The 23694-nt window shown below is 36.8% G+C and overlaps 1 protein-coding gene across 1 annotated transcript in view; it reads left to right on the top strand.

The window, feature by feature from the left end:
• Positions 1 to 2525: 2525 nt before the first annotated feature.
• EIF3H (eukaryotic translation initiation factor 3 subunit H) overlaps positions 2526 to 23694 on the top strand; it is a 93435-nt gene continuing 72266 nt past the window's right edge. Inside the window, exons 1-2 of the mRNA XM_021688385.1 lie at positions 2526 to 2802; positions 22723 to 22879. Coding sequence (XP_021544060.1) covers positions 2671 to 2802; positions 22723 to 22879 — 289 coding nt within the window. The 5' untranslated portion in view covers positions 2526 to 2670. The remainder of the gene's footprint in view (positions 2803 to 22722; positions 22880 to 23694) is intronic.

Below are 23694 nucleotides of genomic sequence, written 5' to 3'. Positions count from 1 at the left end.
TTTCATTTTCTCATTCAGGTATGACAGGCTATTCATTGCTTCCTGTCCCTAGGTGGTAGTCACCCATGGGCACAGCCCACAGCTGGCTTTGGAACCCTCACCATCCTCTCTCTTTTTGCCTCTGACTAAATGTGAAATATTTTCAGCAAATGTAGAAGTATGTTAAAAACTTTAGTTCCTGTGACAGAAAAAATGAAGAACGTATTGTTACAAATCCAGGGTAAATTTATTTTGGTCAGTAAATGAATAGCTACAATGGCATTAATACCCACAATATCAAACTGCTTTTTTTGGAGGCAGAAATACAATTTAATGATGGTAACCAACATTCTTTGGGTGATCAGTACTGAATATTCAGTATTCTGCTATAATTTGTTATTTAAATTTTTCTGCATGCTTTAGGTTTATTTGGCTCTTATTTTTCTAAGATCTTGAGGAGGGAGCTTTGGTTATTGATTTGAGATATTTCCTCTTTCATAATGTATGCATTTAGCTATAAACTTTTCTCTTAGCACTGATGTAGCTGTGTCTCACAACTTTTGACATTTTATATTTTCATATTCATTCAGTTCAATGTGTGTGTGTTTTTAAAGTTCCCTCAAGACTTCCTCTTTGATCCATGGGTTATTGGAAGCATGTTGTTTAGTTTCCAAGTTATCTTTTTTTTTTTTAAGATTTTATTTATTTATTTGAGAGAGAGAATGAGAGACAGAGAGCATGAGAGGGAGGAGGGTCAGAGGGAGAAGCAGACTCCCCGCCGAGCAGAGAGCCCGATGTGGGACTCGATCCCAGGACTCCAGGATCATGACCTGAGCCGAAGGCAGTCGCTTAACCAACTGAGCCATCCAGGCGCCCCAGTTTCCAAGTTATCTTTATGTTTTGACTTCTAGTTTGAATCCATTGTGGTTGGAGAACATAACTCTGTGTGATTTCAGTTCTTTTAAATTTGTTGAGGTTTGTTTATGGCTCAGGATATGGTTTATATGTTCCATGGGCATTTGAAAATAATGAAATGAATGTGTATTCTGTTGTTGGGTGGAATGTTCTATAAGTATTGATTAGATCCTGTTGATGGTATTGCTGAGTTCCTTTATATCCTAGCTAATTTGCTCTCTAGTTGTTCTGTCAATTGTTGAGAGAGGGGAGTTGAAATCTCTAACTATGACTGTGTATTTATCTATTTGTTCTTTGAGTTCTAGGAGTTTTTTCTTTACAGAAGCTCAGCTTTGTTACTAGGACATACACATTTAGAATTACTGTGTGTTTTTGGTGATTGGCCATTTTATCATTGTATAATATCTCCCTCTGTCTCTGGTGATTTCCTTTTCTCCAAATTCTCCTTTATCTGATATTAATGTAATCACTCCTGCATTCTTTTGCTTAATGTTGGCATGATATATTTTTTCCATCATTTTACTTTCAATATGCCTATATCATTATATTTGAAGTGAGTTTCTTTTAGACATAGTTGAGTGGATTTGTACTATGTCAACTTTGCTAAGCTGAAATCATACTTCCTAGAATTCCCTTTCCTGTATAGTCTGAGCTAGGGTTGCCCGCAGGGGTGTGAGGGAAACAGAGAAGTCAAAGGTGACTCCAAGGTTTTTGGTCTAATCAACTGGAAGAATCAAGATGTCATCAAACGAGGTGAGGAAGACTATGTGAGGGAGGTGGTATTTAGAGCTCAGTTTTGGAAAGGTTAAGTTTGTGGTACATGTTGAACATTTAAGTAGGGAAGTTGCATAGGCAGATGGATATGCTGGTGTGGACTTCAGTGGAGAGGTCTAGGGAAAAATAAATTAGGGAATTATCAGTTCTGCGTAGACATCTATTGATTGAGTAGACATTTCAAAAATAAGCAATAGGCAAAATTTGGAAACATAAGAATGTCTTAAATTCCTTATCTAAAATGATTTGCTAAAACTGTTAAGTATTGTTTTAAAGACTTCAATTCTATATTTCAGAGAACTGTGTTATAAGTCAGCATGATTTTTAGGGAATATGTTCTGCATTATCCTCGAACAATGTACATAAAATAGCTTCTTTGGTACTTTACTCATGTAAATCCTGCATAAAACTAATAGCAGCAAATGGCTGTTAACTCTCGTTATTCTGATCAAAGTTCCCACATTATACTTTCTGTATAATCTAAGTGGTTAGAGACTGCTACCTAAAACTACCTAAAACAAACTGCAATACCAGCTCGCCACTAATTAACAGAGTGACGTTGGACAAACCCCGTCTGAGTTTCCAAGTATGTGTGATGGGAGTTGGTACAGCTCTTCAGAGTTTACAAGATTGGGAATGGGGATTAATTTAAAAAAAAAAAGTGAAATCGTTTTTAGGCGAGACCCTACATAAAACAAGAGCTATAATGCTGTTAAGGTCAACTGACTAATAGAGACTGACTAAACATATGGTGGAAAATATTTTAAAAAGTCTAATTTTGTCTTAAAGCTTTCGATGAGAAAGAAGCCGCTGAAGCACAATGCACATGCGCAAAAGGTTACCTCCGCGAAGGAGGCGAGGCTGGAAAAGAGAAGGGAGGCGGAGCCGCACTCCAGCTTTTCCTCCCAGCTCCGCCCCTCGGGCTGTGCATGACGTCACGTAAAGCTCGTACTTCCGCTTCCGGTCACTCACGTTTCTCTTTTTTCCTGTCTGGCTGGAAAGATGGCGTCCCGCAAGGAAGGCACCGGCTCTGCTGCCACTTCTTCCAGCTCCACCACCGGCCCGGCGGGGAAAGGCAAAGGCAAAGGCGGGTCTGGAGATTCGGCGGTGAAGCAAGTGCAGATAGATGGCTTGGTGAGTGGGGTTCCGTTTCTACAGGCCCACGTGGGGAGCTCAGTTCTTAGTCCAGTCCCGCCAGACGCGCTGCTCAGCGGTCTTTCCCTGGGCCTGGTGAGACTGGGACAAGGTTTTCCCCTAAAACCTTTCTCTTTCATCTTCACTTTTTGTTGGGAGGCGCAACAGCTTTCTCTGCCACCTCCTGGGGGAGTTGAGGGCTGAGGAAGGGAACAGAGGCTAGGGGTGTGTGTGACAGATTCTTGGGGTATTGTTTTGAGATGCCTGGATTTGGAGAAAGACTCTTTAGGAAGACAAATAGGTGAAGGAGGTGTAGTGAAGGACCTAGGAATCTAGGGCTTTTGGAAAGGTAAGGTAAACTTCATTGATTCTCTGCTGGGACCTGACATCTGTAACTTCCCAAGTGGAGATTTACTTTGTAGCCACTTCTGAACCTGTGGTTCAGCGTTTATCTGAAACTATGCAGTGGGCATAAACATCTCTTATGTTGGCTTCTCCTTTCCCCATCTGTGAATGTTGGAGTGCCTCAGGACTTGGGTTTAGGCATCCTTCTATCAGGTCTCTGCTTGACATAGTGTATCGAGAGTAGGTAAAAGCACGCTCATGGAGCCAGACTGCTTGGGTTTGAGTCCTGTCTCTAAAATTAGCTGAATGACATTGGTTAAGTTAATCTCTTTATAGTTATTTTCCTCATTTTAGTTGTTTTGAGGATTAAAATAGGCTGAAATGTGTCAATAACTAGAACAGTGTCCGACATAGTAAGTTACCATTTAATCTTAGTTGCTTCAGTGTTATTATTTGTGTTACAAAAAGTTACAGTAGTAGACCCTCCTTAAGTTCCTTTCATTGACTTTAAATATTATTTATATTCTGAAAACCTTTAGATTTATATTTCTTGCCAGACGTGGTTTTTGCATGCCACTCTTAAATATCCTACTGCCCGCCTGACATCGCTTTTTGGATATCTTATAGGCATCTCAAATTTAACTTGTCCAAAATAAGATTACTGTCATCTCCCCTTCCTTCCTCTCTCCCCATCCTTGGTCTTACCTCAGTCTCTCCCGTCTTAGTAAATGGAACTACCATCTAACCATTTGAACAAGTCAGAAAACCTAGGCATTAACCTACATTTGTTCTTTTTTCCCCCCTCAGCAAATCCTGTTGGTTCCATCTCCAAAATACATCAAATTCATCTGCTTCTCATCTATCTCTATGCCATCAATCATATCCACTTGCAATAAAATACAGACTTCTTACCACATTCTTCAGGGTCCTGCTACTCCTGTCTCTTTCTCCAAACTCACCTCCTACTTTATTCTAGGCTCCATTCACAGTGACATTTTAGTTGTTTTCTCTTCCTGAAATACTCAAGTATTTAGTGGCTTCTTTTGATTCTTTAGGTCCTTGGCTTAAATTCCCCCATTTCAAGAAAGGCCTTGCCTACCAGCCCTGTTGAATGTCGCTCCCTCCCCATCATCCTCCATCACACCACTCTGTTTCATAGCATTTTCCACTGCCTGTAACTGTCTTGTTTTCTTGTTTGACTCCCCCACCAGAACATAAGCTATTGGAGGACTTTGCTTTTTCACGTGTTATGTTCCAATAGAGACCTTTTAACTGATATAAATAGAATAAATGAATGAATAAAAGATTTCATTTTATTTTTTTTAAGATTTATTTATTTTAAGAGGGGGAGACAAGAGCGGGGTAGGGGGGGAGGGTCAGAGGGAGAGGGAGAGAAGCAGACTCCCCACTGAGTGCAAGCCGGCCATGGGACTTGATCCCATGACCCTGAGATCATGACCTGAGCCGAAATCAAGAGTTGGACCCTTAACGACTGATCCACCCAGGCGCCCCTCATTTTTATACTGCTCCTAGTACATGTCCTGATATCTTTTATAGAGTATTCTAATGGTATCTTCAATTGTTTTCTTAGCCCTGTTCAGTCCATCCTTCATAATTTAATTAAAACATTCACTTAATGTGAAAATTTAGATCTTGTTAACTTCCTTCTTTAAATGTTTACAGTGATGTTGCAGTGAATTCAAGGCCTACCAAGATGTCCTTGCTTTTGTGTTCAGGTTAATTTCCTACTATTTCCAAGCCTCATAGGAAGTGTACGTTCCAGCAACACAAGACTATTTGGTTAGTCTCATGTTTAATCACATTTGTTCCTGGCATCTTGTTAGTGGTCAAGACCTGTTTTTCTTCTTGTATCGAACCTTTCCTTTCCTACCTTTGGTTCTGTTTCATCACATCTTCTTTATCTTTAATATTACTTTCCCCTTAACATGTCAACATTGTCAGGACTTTCCCATATTACAATGTTCAGTTCTCTTTTTCACTTAGTTCCATTCTTAGTTTCCACTTTTTTCCTCTTGAAGTCAATGGTTAAAGAATTATCTATATTTGTAGTTTTCCATTCTTTCTTCAACTCACTGTTGTTAGAATCTCCATCACCAATAATTCCCTGATTTAGTTTTTAGAAAAATCATTGATAGCATTCGCAAGAACTATAAAAAATATCAAAATATATCACACATGCAAAATAGTATCTATGATACATAATTTAAATAATCACAAAATAAACATCTAGCTACCTGCCATTCAACCTGAGAAATAGAACATTGTGAATATCTTTGAAGCCTCTTCCCCTATTTCATCCTTTCCTCCCATCCCTAATCCCCACCCTGTAATCACTATTGTGAGCTTTGTTTCAGGGATTGGGTTTTCTTAAAGCTTCACCATACAGAATATTTCTAAACAATTTGTTCAGTTTTGCCTGTTTATATCAATAATATGAATGAAATGTGAATTAAATCATAGTACATGTTCTCCTACGTCTTGAGTCATATACGCATATCTCACATTGTTTTTGAGATTAGTCCATTCTAGACTGTGGCTATAATTCATTCCTTTTCATTACTATAGAGCACCTCATTGTATGAATATGACATAATTGTCCTCATCTGACCATTAATGGACAATTAGGTGGTTTGTTTTTCTTGTGTGAAATGGTATCTCTCAAGAATCTTTTAATTGTCCATTCCATTAGACTTGTCAATGAGATTTTTACTGTACCCTGCACAGAGTCAGTGCTCAGTGCATCCTCTTGGAATGGAGGAGTGGCTCTTCATTGCAGTCAAATGATCTCATTGTTCCTAGAAAAGATCAAACTAATCTTTCCTGTAGAACTTTTCATGTAAAACCTACATCGTTCCCCCAAACCAGTCTGAATCTTTCCATGGATCAGTGAGACAAGTGGAATTGGCCTCACCTGGTACCTTGTTAGAAACGCAGAAATACAGTATCTCAGAATCTTAGGCCCCCCGTCTTGATCTACTGTATCAGGTGGTTTATAGCATATTAATATTTGAGAAGTATTGTTCTGGTCCACATTGATTTCTTCCTTTATCTGAACTTTTTTTTTTTTTTTAAGATTTTATTTATTTATTTGACAGAGAGAGACACAGTGAGAGAGGGAACACAAGCAGGGGGAGTGGGAGAGGGAGAAGCAGGCTCCCCGCAGAGCAGGGAGCCCGATGCGGGACTCGATCCCAGGACCCTGGGATCATGACCTGAGCTGAAGGCAGTCGCTTAACCAACTGAGCCACCCAGGCGCCCCTTTATCTGAACTTTTAATGATGACAGCTTGTATCGCTCATCTTGGCACATTATCATAGACTGTTCATTAATGGTTTACTGTTTTTCTTTTCTCACTGAGATGATAATTTGCTTATTTTTTTTTTTTGAGATGATAATTTGAAGACAAAATTGTAAAAATTTTTAAGAGATTTTATTTATTTTAGAGAGAGAGAGGGAGTGTGCGAGTGAGCATGCGTGGGAGGAAGGGCCCAAGGGGGAGGACGAGGGACAGACTCTGTTCTGAGCTCTGAGACTGGAGCCACACACAGGGCTTGATCTTGATCCTGAGATCACGACCTGAGCCAAAACCAAGAGTTCGATGCTTAACCGACTGTGCCATCCAGGTGCCCCAAATTGTAAAATACTTGTGTCTTTCATAGTTCCAGTGCTTAAAACTGATTACCATCGAAATTTATTCCTTTAAAATTTTGTTTTTCCCTTTATGTAAAAAGTTATTTTGTTTAGAATTGTTAGCTGCCTCATTCCTCCTTTATTGGATGTAAGGCAGAGCTATGTTATTAATAAGTGAAAAAGTCAGAGTTCCATCTACTTTGTCATTTAGGTATCATTCAGATGTTTCCTCACAGGGTACTTTCCAACTGCTCTTAAGTGGCCCCATTAGTTCATTGACCCTTTTATCACCCAGTCAGGCCCTTGTTACTGTTGAAATTCTCTTATTTGTTGCTTGTCTTCTCTCACTAAAATATCAACTTCCCAAGAGCAGGATCAGTGTCAGGTTTGTTCACTGCAATATTAACAGTGACTGACACATAGAAAGCACACAGATACTGTGAATGAATTAATACAGTTCTGGGTACAAGAAATTTTCTTGAAAATGAATCATGAGGAAACTGGGTCAGTAAATGCTTTGTAGAAATGGTGTGTTGGTGAGAAACATGAGTGAGGCTGGGAGACCAGTGAGCTTTGTAAACTCGCTCATATTTCTTCCTTTATTTAAAGCATCAGTGTCTTATCTGTAAGAAAAGTCACTAATGTTAATTGAGCACCTGCTATTTACAAGACCGTGTGAAGGAAAGTTTGGTTAGATTATGTCTGATTCTCACAACAGTTCTAAGGGTAGGTGTTATCTGCCTTACATACCTGTGGCTCTTCAAAGCTGATGAGAAAATGGTGGAAGTGCTTTGTGAACTGAAAGGAATAATTCAAATTTGTAAAGGGCTTATACTAGGCCTAATGACATATATCACTGTGTATTGTGTGTGTGACACTACATGAAGTTAGTAGCTTGTTAGACTAGATGGTAGCTTGTTAAACTATGAAATGGAAACCCTAGTCTAAAATCCAAGTCTCAAGTAGAATACAATTTGGCCTTTAAATGTTTGTTTTTTTTTTTTAAAGATTTTATTTATTTATTTGACAGAGAAAGACACAGCGAGAGAGGGAACACAAATGGGGAGTGGGAGAGGGAGAAGCAGACCCCCTGCTGAGCAGGGAGCCCGATGCGGGACTCGATCCCGGGACTCCAGGATTATGACCTGAGCCGAAGGCAGTCGCTTAACCAACTGAGCCACCCAGGCGCCCTGGCCTTTAAATGTTTTAACAACAAAAAATTGTGTGGCTCTTGGTTCCTCCTCTCAGTTTTCTGACTTCAGTAAAGAGTAAGTTGGTTCACATGTGTGGATATTTCAGTCAGATAACTTGAAATTCTTTCAAGCACCAAAATTTTTACATTTTAGCCATTTTAATTGTAAATCTTTCTGAAGTGTATTACATAAATTTCTGCCTCTTTAGTCAGAGAATATTGAACACAGCTTAGCCATGTTTTGATGACTTAGTATTATCTTTAAGAACATAATTTGTTGCCCCATACTGGACAGTAGTCCTCGAGAATCCCTTTGGGTATTTACATCTGTTTATTTCTATAATGTCCCCTGTCTTTGAGGTGCCTTGCATAAGTTGTCTTTCTAGTTGGCTGTCTTTTTTTCTTACTGTTTTTGTTGTTCAACTTACATGTCTTACCCCTTTTATTTCCAGCTTTTTATTTGCTATGGATGGTAAACCAGATAAGCAGTCTTGTTAGCATTATTTTTAACATGAGGCTAAGTACATGCTGCATGAGGATTAAATTGAGTATGCAGTCTGACATTTTGATCACTTAGTTATATTTTTGCTTTAGCAAGCAAGATGTTACTAATTGTAAGTAACAGCTTTTTATAGTAGATAAAAACATTTGACATACATTATTATATCCTAGGAACTCCAGGAGCTGATAGAACCAGTATTAACTGGATTATATGTATGATTCAGTCACTCATAGAAGCTGAGTGGCTTTTCAAGGGTGTAAAGTGAATTTAGTCTAGAGTTTGGACTCAAATCACAAATTGCCATCTTTGATGCATTTTGCTTTCCATTATTACAACTGCTTCATCCATTGTAAGGACTCAATAGATGTTAGTTCTTACTATGTGCCAGGTACTATTCAGAGTACTTTATATGTATTATAGCTTTGAAGCCATATAACAGCTCTGATTTGGGAACCATTATTATCCCCATTTTACAAATGAGGAAGCTCATATACATATAGATTATGTGACTTGAATGTCAGCATAAGGGGAAATAGAAATAGTGTTCACAAAAGAATTAATCCAGTGTTTCTTGCTCAAGCATCAGGAAGTGTATTTTCCAAAACTTAGGTCTCTTACAGACTTAGAACTTCAAAATGTACAAGAAAGCGAATATATCAGAATCTTTATATTTAATAATCTGTCATATTCGAGGAGAAGATTTGTAGCTAATAGAAGTCAATTTAGTAAATATTCTCATTTGGAAAAAGACAACTTTTAGCCAGTGGGTCACACAGATGTAAGATATTGGGGAATCAACATTGAAGAAAATAGGAGGTAAGCTAAAGAGAATTGAGGAGTACTGGTAGGTATTCCTTAGTAAGGTAGTTTACTTGCCTTAGGGTAGGCAAATCTAAGTCTGTCTGACTTCTCAGGATGTTTTTAAGATTCATATAATCCTGGAGACATCCTGGACTTTGTTCCTTTCCGTTAAGATCAGAGGGCTTATTGGAATCCATTGCCTTTTTGAGAAAGCTTTCTGATAGTGCTTCCTGTGTTTATGGTATATACATCAGTGATGACAAACTGTATTAATGTTGTTTCTTGTAACTATCTTGGGCTAATTTAAGGAGCCTAGCATACATGGTATTTCTCATGGGGGAGATGATTTAATAAATCAACTAGCATCTCTGGGCCTTAGTTTCTTCTTTAATATGAGGATAATGCATGGCCTTCCTGCTGTAATGAATAGAAGCTTAATAAATACTATTTTTATTGATGTTTAATTATTGTAGTAACAGATTTAGTAGTTGGTGTTGATTTTAATAGTTACAGTGGGATTCCAAACTCAATGCTTTACCAAGTAAATGGAAGATAATGAAAAATTTTAACTTCAGTTGTAGCATATTTGGCCCAGATGAAATGGCACATGTACTCTTCAAATGCCTATTTTGATATTAAAAGGTGTGGGTGCACAGTATTCACTGGTTTCTTTTCTTTTGTTTTCTTGTCACCTTTGGCTTCAACTAGCTACTATATAATTATAAATTCTAATCTTCAGCTTAATATCCGAGATTTCAAGAGCTTTGCTGAGCAACACCAGGGATTTTAAGTCTTCCTAGCATTTTTCTGGACTTTTAGCTCAGTCTTAGCTTTGACAAGCTTCTACAGAGCATTAGCCTTTGGCGAGGGTCTTTACCAGGTCTTATTTTGTAGTCAAATATTCTCACTTGTACCTTACCCACGTCTACCCTAGTTTCTTAGATGAAAGCTTCTAATTTCAGCACTTACACGAAAGCTTGGTTGCATATGCTTTTCTCTTGGAGATTAGTTCATAGTTTTTCTTTTGTAAAATATTTAAATTGTGGTACTTGGATATTATTTCCTTTGGCAGTGTATGAGAAAATATACTTAAAGAGAAAATAGCTTTATTTTTTCCCATAAACTATTTGTAGAAGATGATTCTGTAAAATGGCTATATCTTGTAAAGATTAGATTTAATAGCAAAAAGTACAGTGTAATGCACATCTCCATCTATATGGTGACACACTGTACTTATTGGGGTGCCTGGGTGGCTCAGTTGGTTAAGCGACTGCCTTCGGCTCAGGTCATGATCCTGGAGTCCCTGGATCGAGTCCCGCATCGGGCTCCCTGCTCGGCAGGGAGTCTGCTTCTCCCTCTGACCCTCCCCCCTCTCATGTGTGCTCTCTCTCTCTCAAATAAATAAATAAAATCTTAAAAAAAACAAAACAAAACCGGAAGAGCTGAAATGGACACTAGTGTATGCAAGAGTAGTACCCTGTATTTTTGTTAATGTTGGCACCAAGCCCAAAAAAAAGAGTAGAAAAAATTGATTCAGCAACAGAGTAGTAACTTAATATTAACTTAGTCAAAATATAAAACTTTTTTACTGTTTGAGTCTGAATTTGTCAGCTGTATTTTGGCATAATATTTTAAGGTTTTAGTTTTACTCCAAATAGTACCTAAACACCACAGATAGTCATTGTATCCTGATGATTAATATGAATTCTTTTCCTTAGCACCTTCTATACCTCTATCCCTGTCCCCAACTAGTTTCATTTGATGTAAGTAGCCAATGTTTGTTTATTTATGGGACAATAGTAATGTGCTAAAATACGATTTTTTAAAACAAAACCCATATGTATTCATTGTAAGAGAAGTTTGGAGAAATCTCTTTCTCTTACACACACACACACACACACACACACACACACACACACACACCACCCCCCCACAACCAGAAAGAAAATTACTCGGTTTATAAGCTCATAACGTGAGGGTGGGTAGCACCATTAAGATTTTGGGGTTTACTTTTCTAGTGTTTTTCCTGTGCTTTAATAGATACCTATAGTTGGGGGCGCCTGGGTGGCTCAGTAGTTTGTCTGCCTCCGGCTCAGGTCATGATCCCAGGGTCCTGGGATCGAGCCCCGCATCGGGCTCCCTGCTCGGTGGGAAGCCTGCTTCTCCCTCTCCCCGCTTGTGTTCCCTCTCTCGCTGTCTCTCTCTGTCAAATAAATAAAATAAAATCTTTAAAAAAAAAAATACCTATAGTTGAAGTTAATGGCTTAAAGGTTATGCATGATTTTAAGCATGTTGCCAAATTGCTCTCCAGTATAGTTGTATAATACAGTTTATTTTCCCATGTGCAGAATATTGGAGTGCTGCTTCTTGGCACCATTGCCTAAGGAGTTATGATTTTTAAAAATCTTAGTCTTTATTTTTAAAATTACCTGTGCCTGTTAGTATGCTAACATACTTGTTACAATGGTAAGTCAGTAAAATATTTTCTGTGCTCTGTTAGTGATACCACATCTGCCCAAGTCACCCAGGCTTCTGGTATCATCTTTGATTGCTCTGTAGGGTTTTCTTTTGGATTCTCTTAGGATCATTTACATAGTTTGTGAGTCTATAACTGTGTTGTCTACACTATTCATTTCTCACTCTCCTTTCTGAATTATTGCAAAAGTCTCATGTGACTGGTCTTACAGATTATATTTTGTACTTGGCCATCACACATAATGCTGCTGAGTAAATAATTATTTTAAAGGACAGCTATAGTCCTAGAATGCAAAAACCTTTTGGAAAACCCCCTTACACAAAATCAAATCAAACTTGATAGCCTGACTATTAAGATCTTCTTTACCTTCTGTTTTTAGCCTCCAAATGAGGGCTTGTAGATAACTATTTTCAAGTTTGGTTTACGGATAGCCTTTAAAACAGTTAAAACCAAAATATTTTCCATTGAATAGAAGAAAACCCCTGTTTTTCATTTTGTGCAGGAATGCATAATCTTCAATTCAGTTGTGAGGGACCTCTTGAGAAAGGTGAATAATCACCTTGTTCTGGTATTACTGTGGTGTGCTTTTTAAAAGCTGAAGTCTTTTTAATATGTTAACCCTATTTAATTAAATAGCCTTTTGGGTACACTTGGTACATAAATCAAAAAGCAAAAAAGAGTATGTAGTGAAAAGAAGCTCTCACTTTTCATCTCTGTCTTCAGCCACCCTCTTCCCAGAGGCAGTCACAGTTACTCTTTTTAATGTTTCCTTCTGGACTGACTTTAGCAAGCACTGCCTCCTGTTAAGGAAGCAGAAACAAACTATAATTGAAGTGCCCCCAAATCACCTAAAAGCCTTCTAATTAAGCAGTGGTCTGTGCTCCTCAATATAACCAACTTAAAACATGTTAGGAGTAGATAGCTCCTAACAGTTTTGTAATTTTTTGATTTGTTATATATGAGAGGGGAAATGAATTTTGTTCCAGCAGAGCTTTTTTAACACTCATTTTACTTTGGAAAAATTACTTTCCAGCTACATGTGGGAAAATTTGCAGATTGGTTATGTATATTGAGTTGGTAAAGTAAAAACTTAATGTTCAAAATAAAACATCCTCATCACTTAACCTTTAATTGTGATTATACATTTGTATGTTTGATTGCATCATTGAACTATCTCATGACTAATTTTTTGAGGATAGCAGTGCTATATTCTGTTGAATTTCCCTTTTCCCCCTTTTCGCAACAATTATTAGTTGATTTAACTTTAAAATTGTGGACCATTGATGAGCATTAGATCCAAGAGAATAATAATGAAGTATGCTCTTTCAACTGAAATATTATAGAGGTGATATTGATTAAGTGTTTTGGAGCATTGCAACTAATCCCATATGTGTCAGGAGCAAAATATCTTTTTTTTTTTTTGCTATTGAAGTTACTTAAATTTCTTTCACATCAAAACTGAACAGCAGTGATTTAAATCCTATTTATTATTTGACTCAGCCAGTTATGAAATGGAACCCCTATCCCACTTGAGCCATAAAATGTGTTAAATTCAAGACTAATGCTGCTTTCTGCTTTTTGAATTTACATTTTGGCAGTAACTACCTTCTTTGTTCAGTGTTAGAAAAAAATGATCTAGGCTTAACCAAATAAGAAAACTGCCAAGTTCACAGATCAGTCAGTGAAAGAAGCCAGAATTAAATGAAAGTCTAGTTATTGACTTTACAGAATATGCTAAGGGGAGATTCTGTGGCATTACAGTTTCTTTGAGACTAAAATTCTTCTATGGTAATAGCTGTTCTTTGACGGTGATTGATGTGAGAAATTCAGGCTGTAGACCTTACCTCCCAGAATCTACAAAACTGGAATAAAGCCAGTCTAGGAATCGTGCATCCTGCCTGACCTCTTCTCCAAATGGCCGGCAACTGGTGCAGTTGGGCTTTGCCGTTTTATTTCAGACTTCTAAGAATCTCTTGGAGTGGATCTAGTTTTTATTTTTAGCAAGATTATTGATGTTTTTAAGGGAATCTGCATACATGCATAAACACACGTATGTACTGCTGTTTTGAATAAAGACCATTTACTCTCAACTTTGACTTTTTGATGCAGATTTAAAAAATCTTATTTTGAAACCCTGTGGTATTGGTTGTTATAAGAGAGAGCTCTAGATCAACATGACCGATAAGTCTTAACAAAACTGGAAGTTTGTTGTCAGGTGGTTGATTTTTAATAAGTTATATTTACATCTTATTAGACTGAAAAAAAATCTCTGAGGAATAAACTGAACATTCTGGGGAGGCAAGGGTCAATGCCATGAATATAACTGGCATATTCTAGTTACTAAATATTTGTTGGATAGGTGGACGGATGAGTGAATGGATTAGGTGAAATGTTTATTAGAGTATAGCTAATATGTTACTGAGAATTTACTAGGCACCATGTGCTAGGTACTTTGGGTGGATAATTTTTTAATCCTTGCAACAGTGCTGTGAGATAGGCACTGACTGACTTATCTCCACAGGAGGTAGGTGAGGCTAGGATAGATAGGATACCTTCTCTAAGGCCACAGAACTGGCAAACTTTATTTTGGATTCTAGTGCTCCAGCCTCTCAACTATGCCATGTGATTTTTCTGTTTGTACAGACTAGAGGTTCACATTTGTGTGTACGATCATAAGAATTAATTTTTAAGCTTTTACTAAAGCTTTCTTACTCACTTGAACATTATTTTTTTCAGAAAGAAATAAATGTTAGTTCTAGAGTTACTATGTATAACAAATGGAAGACAGCAAATCAGCATTTGAATGTTGGAGCTTCAGCTGGGCTCACTCACTGGATAATTTACTTTCTTACCTCTGTCTTACAGAGCTTCTCATTTAAAGTGGGCTCCTGCTGCTGAAATAAGTTTGTTTTTTACCCCTCTTAAAAATACAGTGTTCAGATTGGAATCAGAGCTAAGGGAATAGTGGTTTGACCCCATGTAAGGAGTATGCCTGTCCTCTCCTATAGAAGCAGCATGGGGTAGTAGAGGAACTATGGGCTTGATAGCCACACAGTTTGGAGTTCACGTCTATTGAAATATTGTTGTATTTTGAAAGACTTCATATCAGTGACATAAATTAAGAAGTGTTTGATTCTAAAGTTCAACTTTTGGACTTAGGAAAGAATGGTCTACCTGCTTCCATAAACCACTGCTACCTAAAGTATGGGTATGGTTTGTGAACTGTTCACTGTATGAGATAAGCACAGGATTGAGATTGAGTGTTTAGAAACTTTTATAGCAGTATGATATTGCTGTGATAGCCAAGAGTGTGATCTCTGGCCTTGTATTTTCTCTTTTTAAAAGAAGTCACGTTTCCTGTAAGTTTTATTTTTTTACTATAGTATTGGTCTGTGAGGGATTGGAAGAAAATAAGTTCTTCACCATGGGTAGTCTGAGAAGCCCTGTTATAAACTATTTGCATACCTATTTTCGCTAATAGCATCTTCCTATAACTAGAGTCTAATAATATTTAATAGAGCCATATATAAAATACTATTGTGATCATTAAATACCACCAGATTTACTTTTTTATTATTGGCTCTAGTGGTAAAACATTTAAATACTTTCAGCATTTCTTTTATCTGTGAACTGTTTAAAAAAGATGAACAAGTGGATTTAGTGTTTTCTTATTCTAGGTGCACAATGCAGGTTGCAACCTCTGAACATTCCCTGTGAACTTGGCTTTATACAGGAAGGTTAAAAATGGTGGAGTAGTTCCACAATTTAAAACTACTTATGTCCCTAATTTTAACTGGGCTTTCAACAGATCCTTTTTATGTCTTACACAGGGACAGTGGAAAACCTGCTGCTTTTCTTGAAGATTTATTGCTGTTAGTTTGCTCAAAGTTTGAATTGATATTTTTGCTGATTTATAATTGGCTTATGTTAGGCTTCTCTTAAACAGATCTCTCTGCTTGTTGAAAACAAGTCTGTGTATCCAGAAGTTACCTCTTTTACCCCGGTGGTGTGTACATACGCATATTGTCCAGTCGTTTGTGTATGTGAGTGCAGTGACGTCTGTGAATAGACGTGAAGAGTGACCCTATCAACTGGAGACTAGAATTTAAAGTCAGCAGGTGCTCAGGCTTATAGTTGTATTTTTTCATTTTCTCCTCCTTTCAAAGCCCACTTATTCACCCCCCCCTTTTTTACATACCTAAAAGAACATGCTAAAATCAAGATATATCCACATCATTCTGTCAACTCAGTAGTGTTGTCGAAAAGAAATTAGTGGGGGTTTTTTTGGTGAAACTTCATGCAGTAAATTGCTGTAATTGCTGGATTTTAAAATCTTTTCTGTTAACTTTTCCTTAACATTTGATGTTTTTTGAATTGAAAACAAATACATGCTTATTATAACTAAATAATAACAAAGATTCATAAAAGATATATCCTTCCACATCATTCTTGTTCATGCAAACATAAAAGCATAACTGCATGTATATAATAAAGTTTTATTACTAGTAATTTTTAAAACTCTAACCCTTTGTGTGTTGTGGCTCTTTGGGAATCTGACGAATGCCACAGACCTTTCTTCCAGGAAAATGCCTTTAAGTATATAGAAATTATCAGTAAAATACCTAGTTAATCCCATTAAATTCCAAAATACTTTAAAATAATGGCAAAATTCTAAATGTTATACTTTTTTGGCTTCTAAAACCATACAGTTTGATTTATTCTTGATTGCCTGGGCTTATTATAAATGTGAGTTATTATAAATTTGAGTTTATATATAGTTATACAAAACATATGTTATATGTAATGCAGGGATATAGCAGTGGTTTTTTACCTAGTTCCTTATAAGCATTTCAGGGAATCTTTGAACTCTGAATTGAGAAAAATTGGTAGTGGGTACATATATGAATTGTTTCTTCAGATTTTAAAAAACATGTACAGGTTTTTAAAGTTAAGGTATTATTTATACAGAATAAAATCCACCTATTTTAAATGTATAATATGATGTAGTTGTAAACAACTGTACAGTTGCCACCACATCAAGGTGTAAAATAGTTGCTTCACCCTAAAGAGGGTGCTGATCTGCCATCAGTATCCTCCCCCTCACCTGGGCCCCAGGCAACTACTTAGGGGGTTTGTTTTGCCTTTTCTAGAATTTTATATAAATGAAATCACACAGTACATAGCATTTCATTTGACTTCTTCCAGTTACTATAATGTTTTCAAGATTCCTCTCTGTTGTACTGATATTTCGTTCCTTTTTATTGCTGAGTAGTAGTACATAGAATGGATATACTACAATTTGTTTATCTAACTTTGGTGGCCTTTGGGTTGCTTTCAGTTTTTAGCTACTATGAATAATGCTGTTATGAGCAGTTGTGGACATATCTTTGTGTGGGTACATTTTCATTTCTCCTGGTGAATTCCTAGGAATAGGAATTTGGGTCGTGTAGTAAGTTTATATTTAACTAGAAGATGCTGCAATTACTGTCTTCTACCTTTCCACCAACACTTTTCATGGGGTTCTAACTTTTTGGAAAGGTCTCAGTTTCCACTTTCCTGACTCAGAAGTCCAGGATACCATCTTTTGATCCAGCACAGAGAATGGATTGCAATCTAGCTCCTAGCTCTTGGGTATTATATCTATGTCTGTTGTACCTGTGGGTACTGCTGCGTTAACTCACAGGGTTAATGCTCTGGTTGTCGGATTCCTTGTCTTGCTTGATTGGTTAAACTTTTTAGAAATGCAGTATAGTCAACATTTCTATATGTCTGCAGGAGTAGAGGGGATTCAGTACTTCAAATTGGTGTATTGCAAGGCCTAAAAATTCCAGATGTATTTCTTAAATAGTTTACTTTTTAACCCTGAACTTTATTAAGAGTTGCTTTAATAGAGGAATTTTGTGTGGTAGCTTCATAGCCCTTATTTTACCAGGTAAAGATTGGCTCTGACACTAGTATTAGAAATATTGCTGATTAAAAATCATTGTAATACTTCCTGAAAGGATTTTGTTAATACATTGTATTTCATAATTCATCAACAAAAATTATATGAAATTGCTCATCTTGAATTAATGTAATGGTATCTTAAGACATAACTATTTCTGTGAGTAGATTGCGTTTATTATTTATATGCCAGTACTTTTGGTAAAAACATGAAAGTCTACTGCTCCCATCCTAGTGTTCATCCATCTCTAGGCCTTTTTGTTCTGCTAAAGTATGACTTGTGTACTTCATGAAAAGTTAATATAAGCATTTTAATTTGAACTCCATAGCTGGCAAGTATTCTCTTCACCCAAGCTGACTGCTTGGTCTTCACTTCTCTGCTCATGTGTTGTCTCAGGGAGGGGCCTTTCCTGGGTCATACACGTTAAGGTTACCTCCCTTTCATGCCTCTGTTTTTTTCTTCAGTGTGCTTCACTATCTGTAATTTTCATTCACTTTCTTAATTGTCATTCTGGAATAGTGGTTCGTAAATTGGGAGAATCCCCAACACTTTTATAGAGGGTCTCTGAGGTCAAAACTATTTTCATAATAATATTTAAACATTATTTGTCATTTTTACTCTCATTCTTTATGAGTGTTTAATGGAGGTTTCTAGATGCTACATGCTGTGTGGTATTAAAAGATTGAATGCAGAAGCAGATAGGAAAATCCAGTTGTCTTTTATTAAACTAGAGATTAATAAGATTCACAAAAAATGTGAAACAATGTTATTCTTTTTTTAAAAGATTTATTTATTTATGAAAGAGAGAGAGAGCACGCACGCACACACAGAGGGAGAAGGAGAGGGAGAAGCAGACTCCCTGCTGAGCCAGGGAGCCCAATACGGGGCTTGATCCCAGGAACCTGGGATCACGACCTGAGCTGAAGGCAGATGCTTAACTGCCTGAGCCACCCAGGCGCCCCACAATGTTATTCGTCTATCCTGATTAAAATTTCTTTCTGAAAATGTAAATGTTTTACAAAAGTGTGAAAATGTCATTTTTTGTATCCTGATTGTTTTTATTTTGAAAAATAAAGTTATTTTTCACAAGTGTAATTTATGACGATGTAATATATTTTATTATTGTTTTTAAGTGAATAAATACTTTGAACATTTTTCAGTTTGAATTTCTAATATGTAAATATCAATATAAAAATTCTTTGAGGTCTTAGTAATCTTTAAGAGTATTAAAAGGGCCTCAGGATCAAAAACTTTTGAGACTTGCTATTTTAAAATATAAACCTCATGAAAGTAAAGACTCTTATGTGTTTGATTTTAGTTTCATTTTCCCAATAGGCCTGTCAGAGGTGGCTGGCCTGTAGAAGTCACTCAACACATACCTAGGTGAATGGATTAATGAGTGAATGAAAGAAGGCAAAAATAACAGAATTCTCGTGATTCTGTGCACAGCTTCCAAATCTTTCTGTAGTAACTGGTCTTTGCAGATATCATATTTGATAGAAAATTACTCTAATTCATCAGCATAATCTTTGGGTCAGATTTAAATGGTTCCCTGGTATGGAATTGTAAGTTTTTGATATGGTTTTGATAGAGAGGTCTTAGAGATTCTGCTAAATGTTCCATTTTAGGGAGGATGGAAGATTTTATTCATCATGCTGATTAACTGAAATTTTAGGTTTGTTGACTTCTGGTAGAATTAATTTATTTGGATATTTTAGATTGTTATTTATATTTTATCCTATAGTATTGAGAATACTTTGTGTCTTTGAAGTTAAATACTATGTTGTGTTTAGCCTTTTGGGCAAAGTTAGGTTTTCATTTTTTAAAAAGTCAGGCACTTTTAAAAAATAGTATTGTGTTCATTAGAGATTACAAAATAGTCTGCTTTACTTTTTCAAATTGCGCTGAATAATAAACAGTATTAGAAAAAATGGTTCCTCTAGGGTAATTTTAGCAGACCGGACATCTGTTTACTATTCCTTGCTAAGATCCACCCAACTTGAGAATGTGCAAACCTCAGAAAGCTGGGCGACTGTTCTAGAGATAGTTGATGTATTCAGAGACCAATACTGACTGTGCAGGGCAAATCAAGTAGGTTAATAAACACTTAGACCCAGAGTATGACAAAGTTTGGGAGGGGGTGTAGAAGAATTTGGTAATTTAGGATTCTACTGGCCAGTTTGTTTCCATCCTTTAGGCATAATATGTAGGAAAATCTTGATTTACCCATGAATTTGTAGGATAAACAAGCCCGATCAGCATTCATAAGCAGTCGTAAATTTGGGGTCAAGCTATAAAGCCTGTCTTACAGAACACTTGATGCTTCTCAGATGGATTGCTGGCATTACTTTCCCTCTCATCTCTGTGCTCTAGAGATTGTTCCAAGTAAGGCTTGAGTTCCTCTATTAGGGGGTGATATTTATGCTTTTATAAATAAAATGTTCACTTTTGGGTCTGTGTTTCTCAGTGTACTCAACTTTTCATCAACACAGGGAGTCTTAAAACAGAGGAAAGGAAACTTTGTTTTAACCACTTGTGTGCATTGCAGTCCTCTGAGGAGTTAAAACAACAAAAAAAAGGAAGGCTGCTCCATACTTCCTCATTAAAAGTTAGAATGAAGTAGGATGTTAGAATCACCTGGAGAATCTAAAACAAAAATGAAAAGAAAATCCCCTCAAAACCAATATAGGATTCTTAGCCCAGATCAGTTAACTCTGAATTTCAGAGGTTGGATTTAGGCCATGTGCTTTTTGTATTTTTTTTGCTTTTTCCTTTTGTTTTTTTTAAACACTCATGGCTCTAATATGTAGCCAGGGTGAAGACCTCTCTTCATTTATTTAAAAAAAAAGCTCCACAGGCCATTTTGATAAGCTGAGAACAAGTGATACAGAGCTCTTGAGTATGTGGGATCATTTGTGATGCTTATAAACAAAATATAGGAGTATGTTTTTGTTTTGGAGACTATTAAGCTTTCATGTATCTATTTTTAAAAGTAAGAGGAAGCATGACAAACAGGATTAATTAAAAATATATCAGCCCTGTTTTAGGGACAGAGGCATATGGTTGGTTGGAGGGAGAGAAAATGAAAGGGCATGAGCTTGGCTGAAACAGAACTTTTGTGGTGGAACATTCCCATCTTGTGGCTTGTGAGAATAGTGCTGCTAAAGATGAGAAACTATTGCATTACAGCAGCTAGTGGCAGTTTCCTGTTGATTCTACTTGATGTCTAGTGATCAGGGCACAAAAAATTTGACCTCTAGGACCATTCCCTTAGCTTAGGTCTTTTGCTGCCTGACCCAGTAACCTTACTACTTCAAGCATCAAACCCTGCTTCTGCAGCCTAGCTACAGCGCCTTCTTCCAGAGCTTTTGTCCCTGCATTCTTTCTGTTTCAGCCTTGTTACTACAAACAAAGTTACTCAGTTATTGTGAAGTAATTATAAGTACCTTGAAGTCCAAAGTCATATTTCATCTCCCTGATTTAATAATTCTGTGTCAGATTGTCTGTTTCCTCATCTGTCAAAGAAATGAGGAAATACTATTTCTCACTTCATGCTGTAGTTAGGGGATTGAATGAGTCATTATGTGTGAGGCACTGTGGAGTGCTTGATGTAAGTGATTGATAAATGTTTAACATTCACTCCTTGAGCAAATAGATTCCGAGTATCTTTTAAGTGCCAGGACCTGTGTTGGGTGTTGAAGATGTGGTGAATAAACACATCTCTTCCTTTCTAGGAGACTATTGAAGAGGGGAGACCATAAGCAGAACAAGGATTTTTGTCTTGTAAATACGAAACATCTATGGAATGTTTTTATTTATAAATTCTTAGTTATTTCTGTAGGATATCAAAAGCTTGTATGTGAATTTGTTAGTTCTGGTCAGGAATTTCCTTTTGACATCTTTCAAGTTTGAATTGCAAGCCCATTACATTACTTTTTGAACTAAAGAATTGAGATTTTAGCATGTATGTAGGAAATAAAGGCATAAGATGTCAAACTGAAGAATGAGCTTAGTTTTGATAAATTTTTTTATATTTATAAATATATAGATCTATATATGTTTATATTATATTTTTTATATTTTGAATGCTTTGGGTGGGAGGGTTGGGATGGCTGGGTGATGGACACTGGGGAGGGTGAGTACTATGGTGAGCGTTGTGAATTGTGTAAGACTGATGAATCACAGACCTGTACCTCTGAAACAAATAATACATTATATGATACTAAAAAAAATTTAAAAAAAGAAAAAAAACCAAAACCCTTATTTTCTAGGAATTATAACTAATGATTATTGTTACTGTGAACTTTTAAATTAATTTCCTGTCCAACCTTGCAATGTTACCTCTTTATCTTTATGGAAATGTTAAAGGAGAGAGTAATGTAAGAGCCAGTTTTCCATTAGAGGTTATGTGGTGTATTCTGGTTGAGGAAAATTAGGTAGTGCTGGAGACTTTGTTCTCTTTGTTTTCTGTTACCAAACGTTCCCATTGTTGCTTCCTTTGGCTTAATGAGATGTTCTGTTCAGGAGCCATCTTGAGATGTTGAGAAATTGTCAAGGGAAGAGTTTGCTTTCAGGTTTTCAGGTAATTGAGTTTTTTATCTCTGTGTCTTATTGATGGTTTTATCATCTGTGTCAGGAAATTATCATGCTGTTAAGAGATATTAATAGGACCACTTCCTCTGTAATAATTTTGGATTGAGGTAATACTGTTTGAAGGAGCTCCTGGATGCCAGACCTTTTGGGAGCCTTGACCTGAAGGTCATGAGTGCTGTACGTGGACATTTTTGACATGTCTTCAAACTCCAGGAGTTACAGATGTACATTTAGATTATGTGAGTTTTATTATTTCTGTCAGAGTAAAGGAATTGATTTATAAGAAACTTGGCTAGTTCTATTATATAATTTTGTGATTTTTGCAAACCCATAGTATGGTTCATTTTTTCCTTTGAAATAAAGGAAATAGAAACTGTACGGATGGTTGTTAAGGTCACTTCTGTATTTTCTTTTAGGTGGTATTAAAAATAATAAAACATTATCAAGAAGAAGGACAAGGAACTGAAGTGGTTCAAGGAGTGCTTTTGGGCTTGGTTGTAGAAGATCGTCTTGAAATTACCAACTGCTTTCCTTTCCCGCAGCACACAGAAGATGATGCTGACTTTGATGAAGGTAAGGGTACTCCTTTCATGTGTTTTTGCAGTGCACACAGATGGTTTTTCTTTTTATTTTTTTTAATTTTTTTTTTTTTTGAGAGATTTTATTTTTATTTTAGAGGGAGAGAATGCATGTGAGTGGGCAGAGGTGCAAGAGGGAGAGGGAGACAGAATCTCAAGCAGACTCTATGCCAAATGTAGAGCCCAATGTGGAGTTTGATTTCATGACCCTGAGATCATGACCTGAGCCAAAATCAAGAGTTGGATGGTTAACGGACAGAGCCACCTGGGCACTCCCACAAATGGTTTTTAATATAGTTCTCACCGTAACCTTTGATTATCTCTTATTGGGAGTCTGTTAGGCCAGCCTAGTTCCCTTGATTACTGAGTTTTTTGAAAAAATCATGCAAATTCTTTGAAATGAGGATTTATATAAAAAACTTCAGTAGTTTGGCCTCATTTGGAATTTAAGATTCTCATTTTAGTAATTTGGATAGGAGCTGTGCTATTGTTAACTTTCCCATGATGAAATCAGCTTGCAAATAATTTACACTGTGAAGGGTAGGGATCATCATTATGTGTCCAACATCCATTTTCTTTTTTTCTTTTTTTTTTAAAGATTTTATTTATTTATTTGACAGAGAGAGACACAGCGAGAGAGGGAACACAAGCAGGGGGAAGGGAGAGGGAGAAGCAGGCTCCCCGCAGAGCAGGGAGCCCGATGTGGGACTCGATCCCAGGACCCTGGGATCATGACCTGAGCTGAAGGCAGTCGCTTAACCAACTGAGCCACCCAGGCGCCCATTTTCTTCTGTAGTATTTTGACTTAAC

Source organism: Neomonachus schauinslandi, chromosome 4 (assembly GCF_002201575.2).
Source record: "Neomonachus schauinslandi chromosome 4, ASM220157v2, whole genome shotgun sequence".
NCBI lineage: Eukaryota > Metazoa > Chordata > Mammalia > Carnivora > Phocidae > Neomonachus > Neomonachus schauinslandi.
Note: the sequence above shows the minus strand (reverse complement) of the source record. Positions and strands in the feature narration are given on the sequence as shown.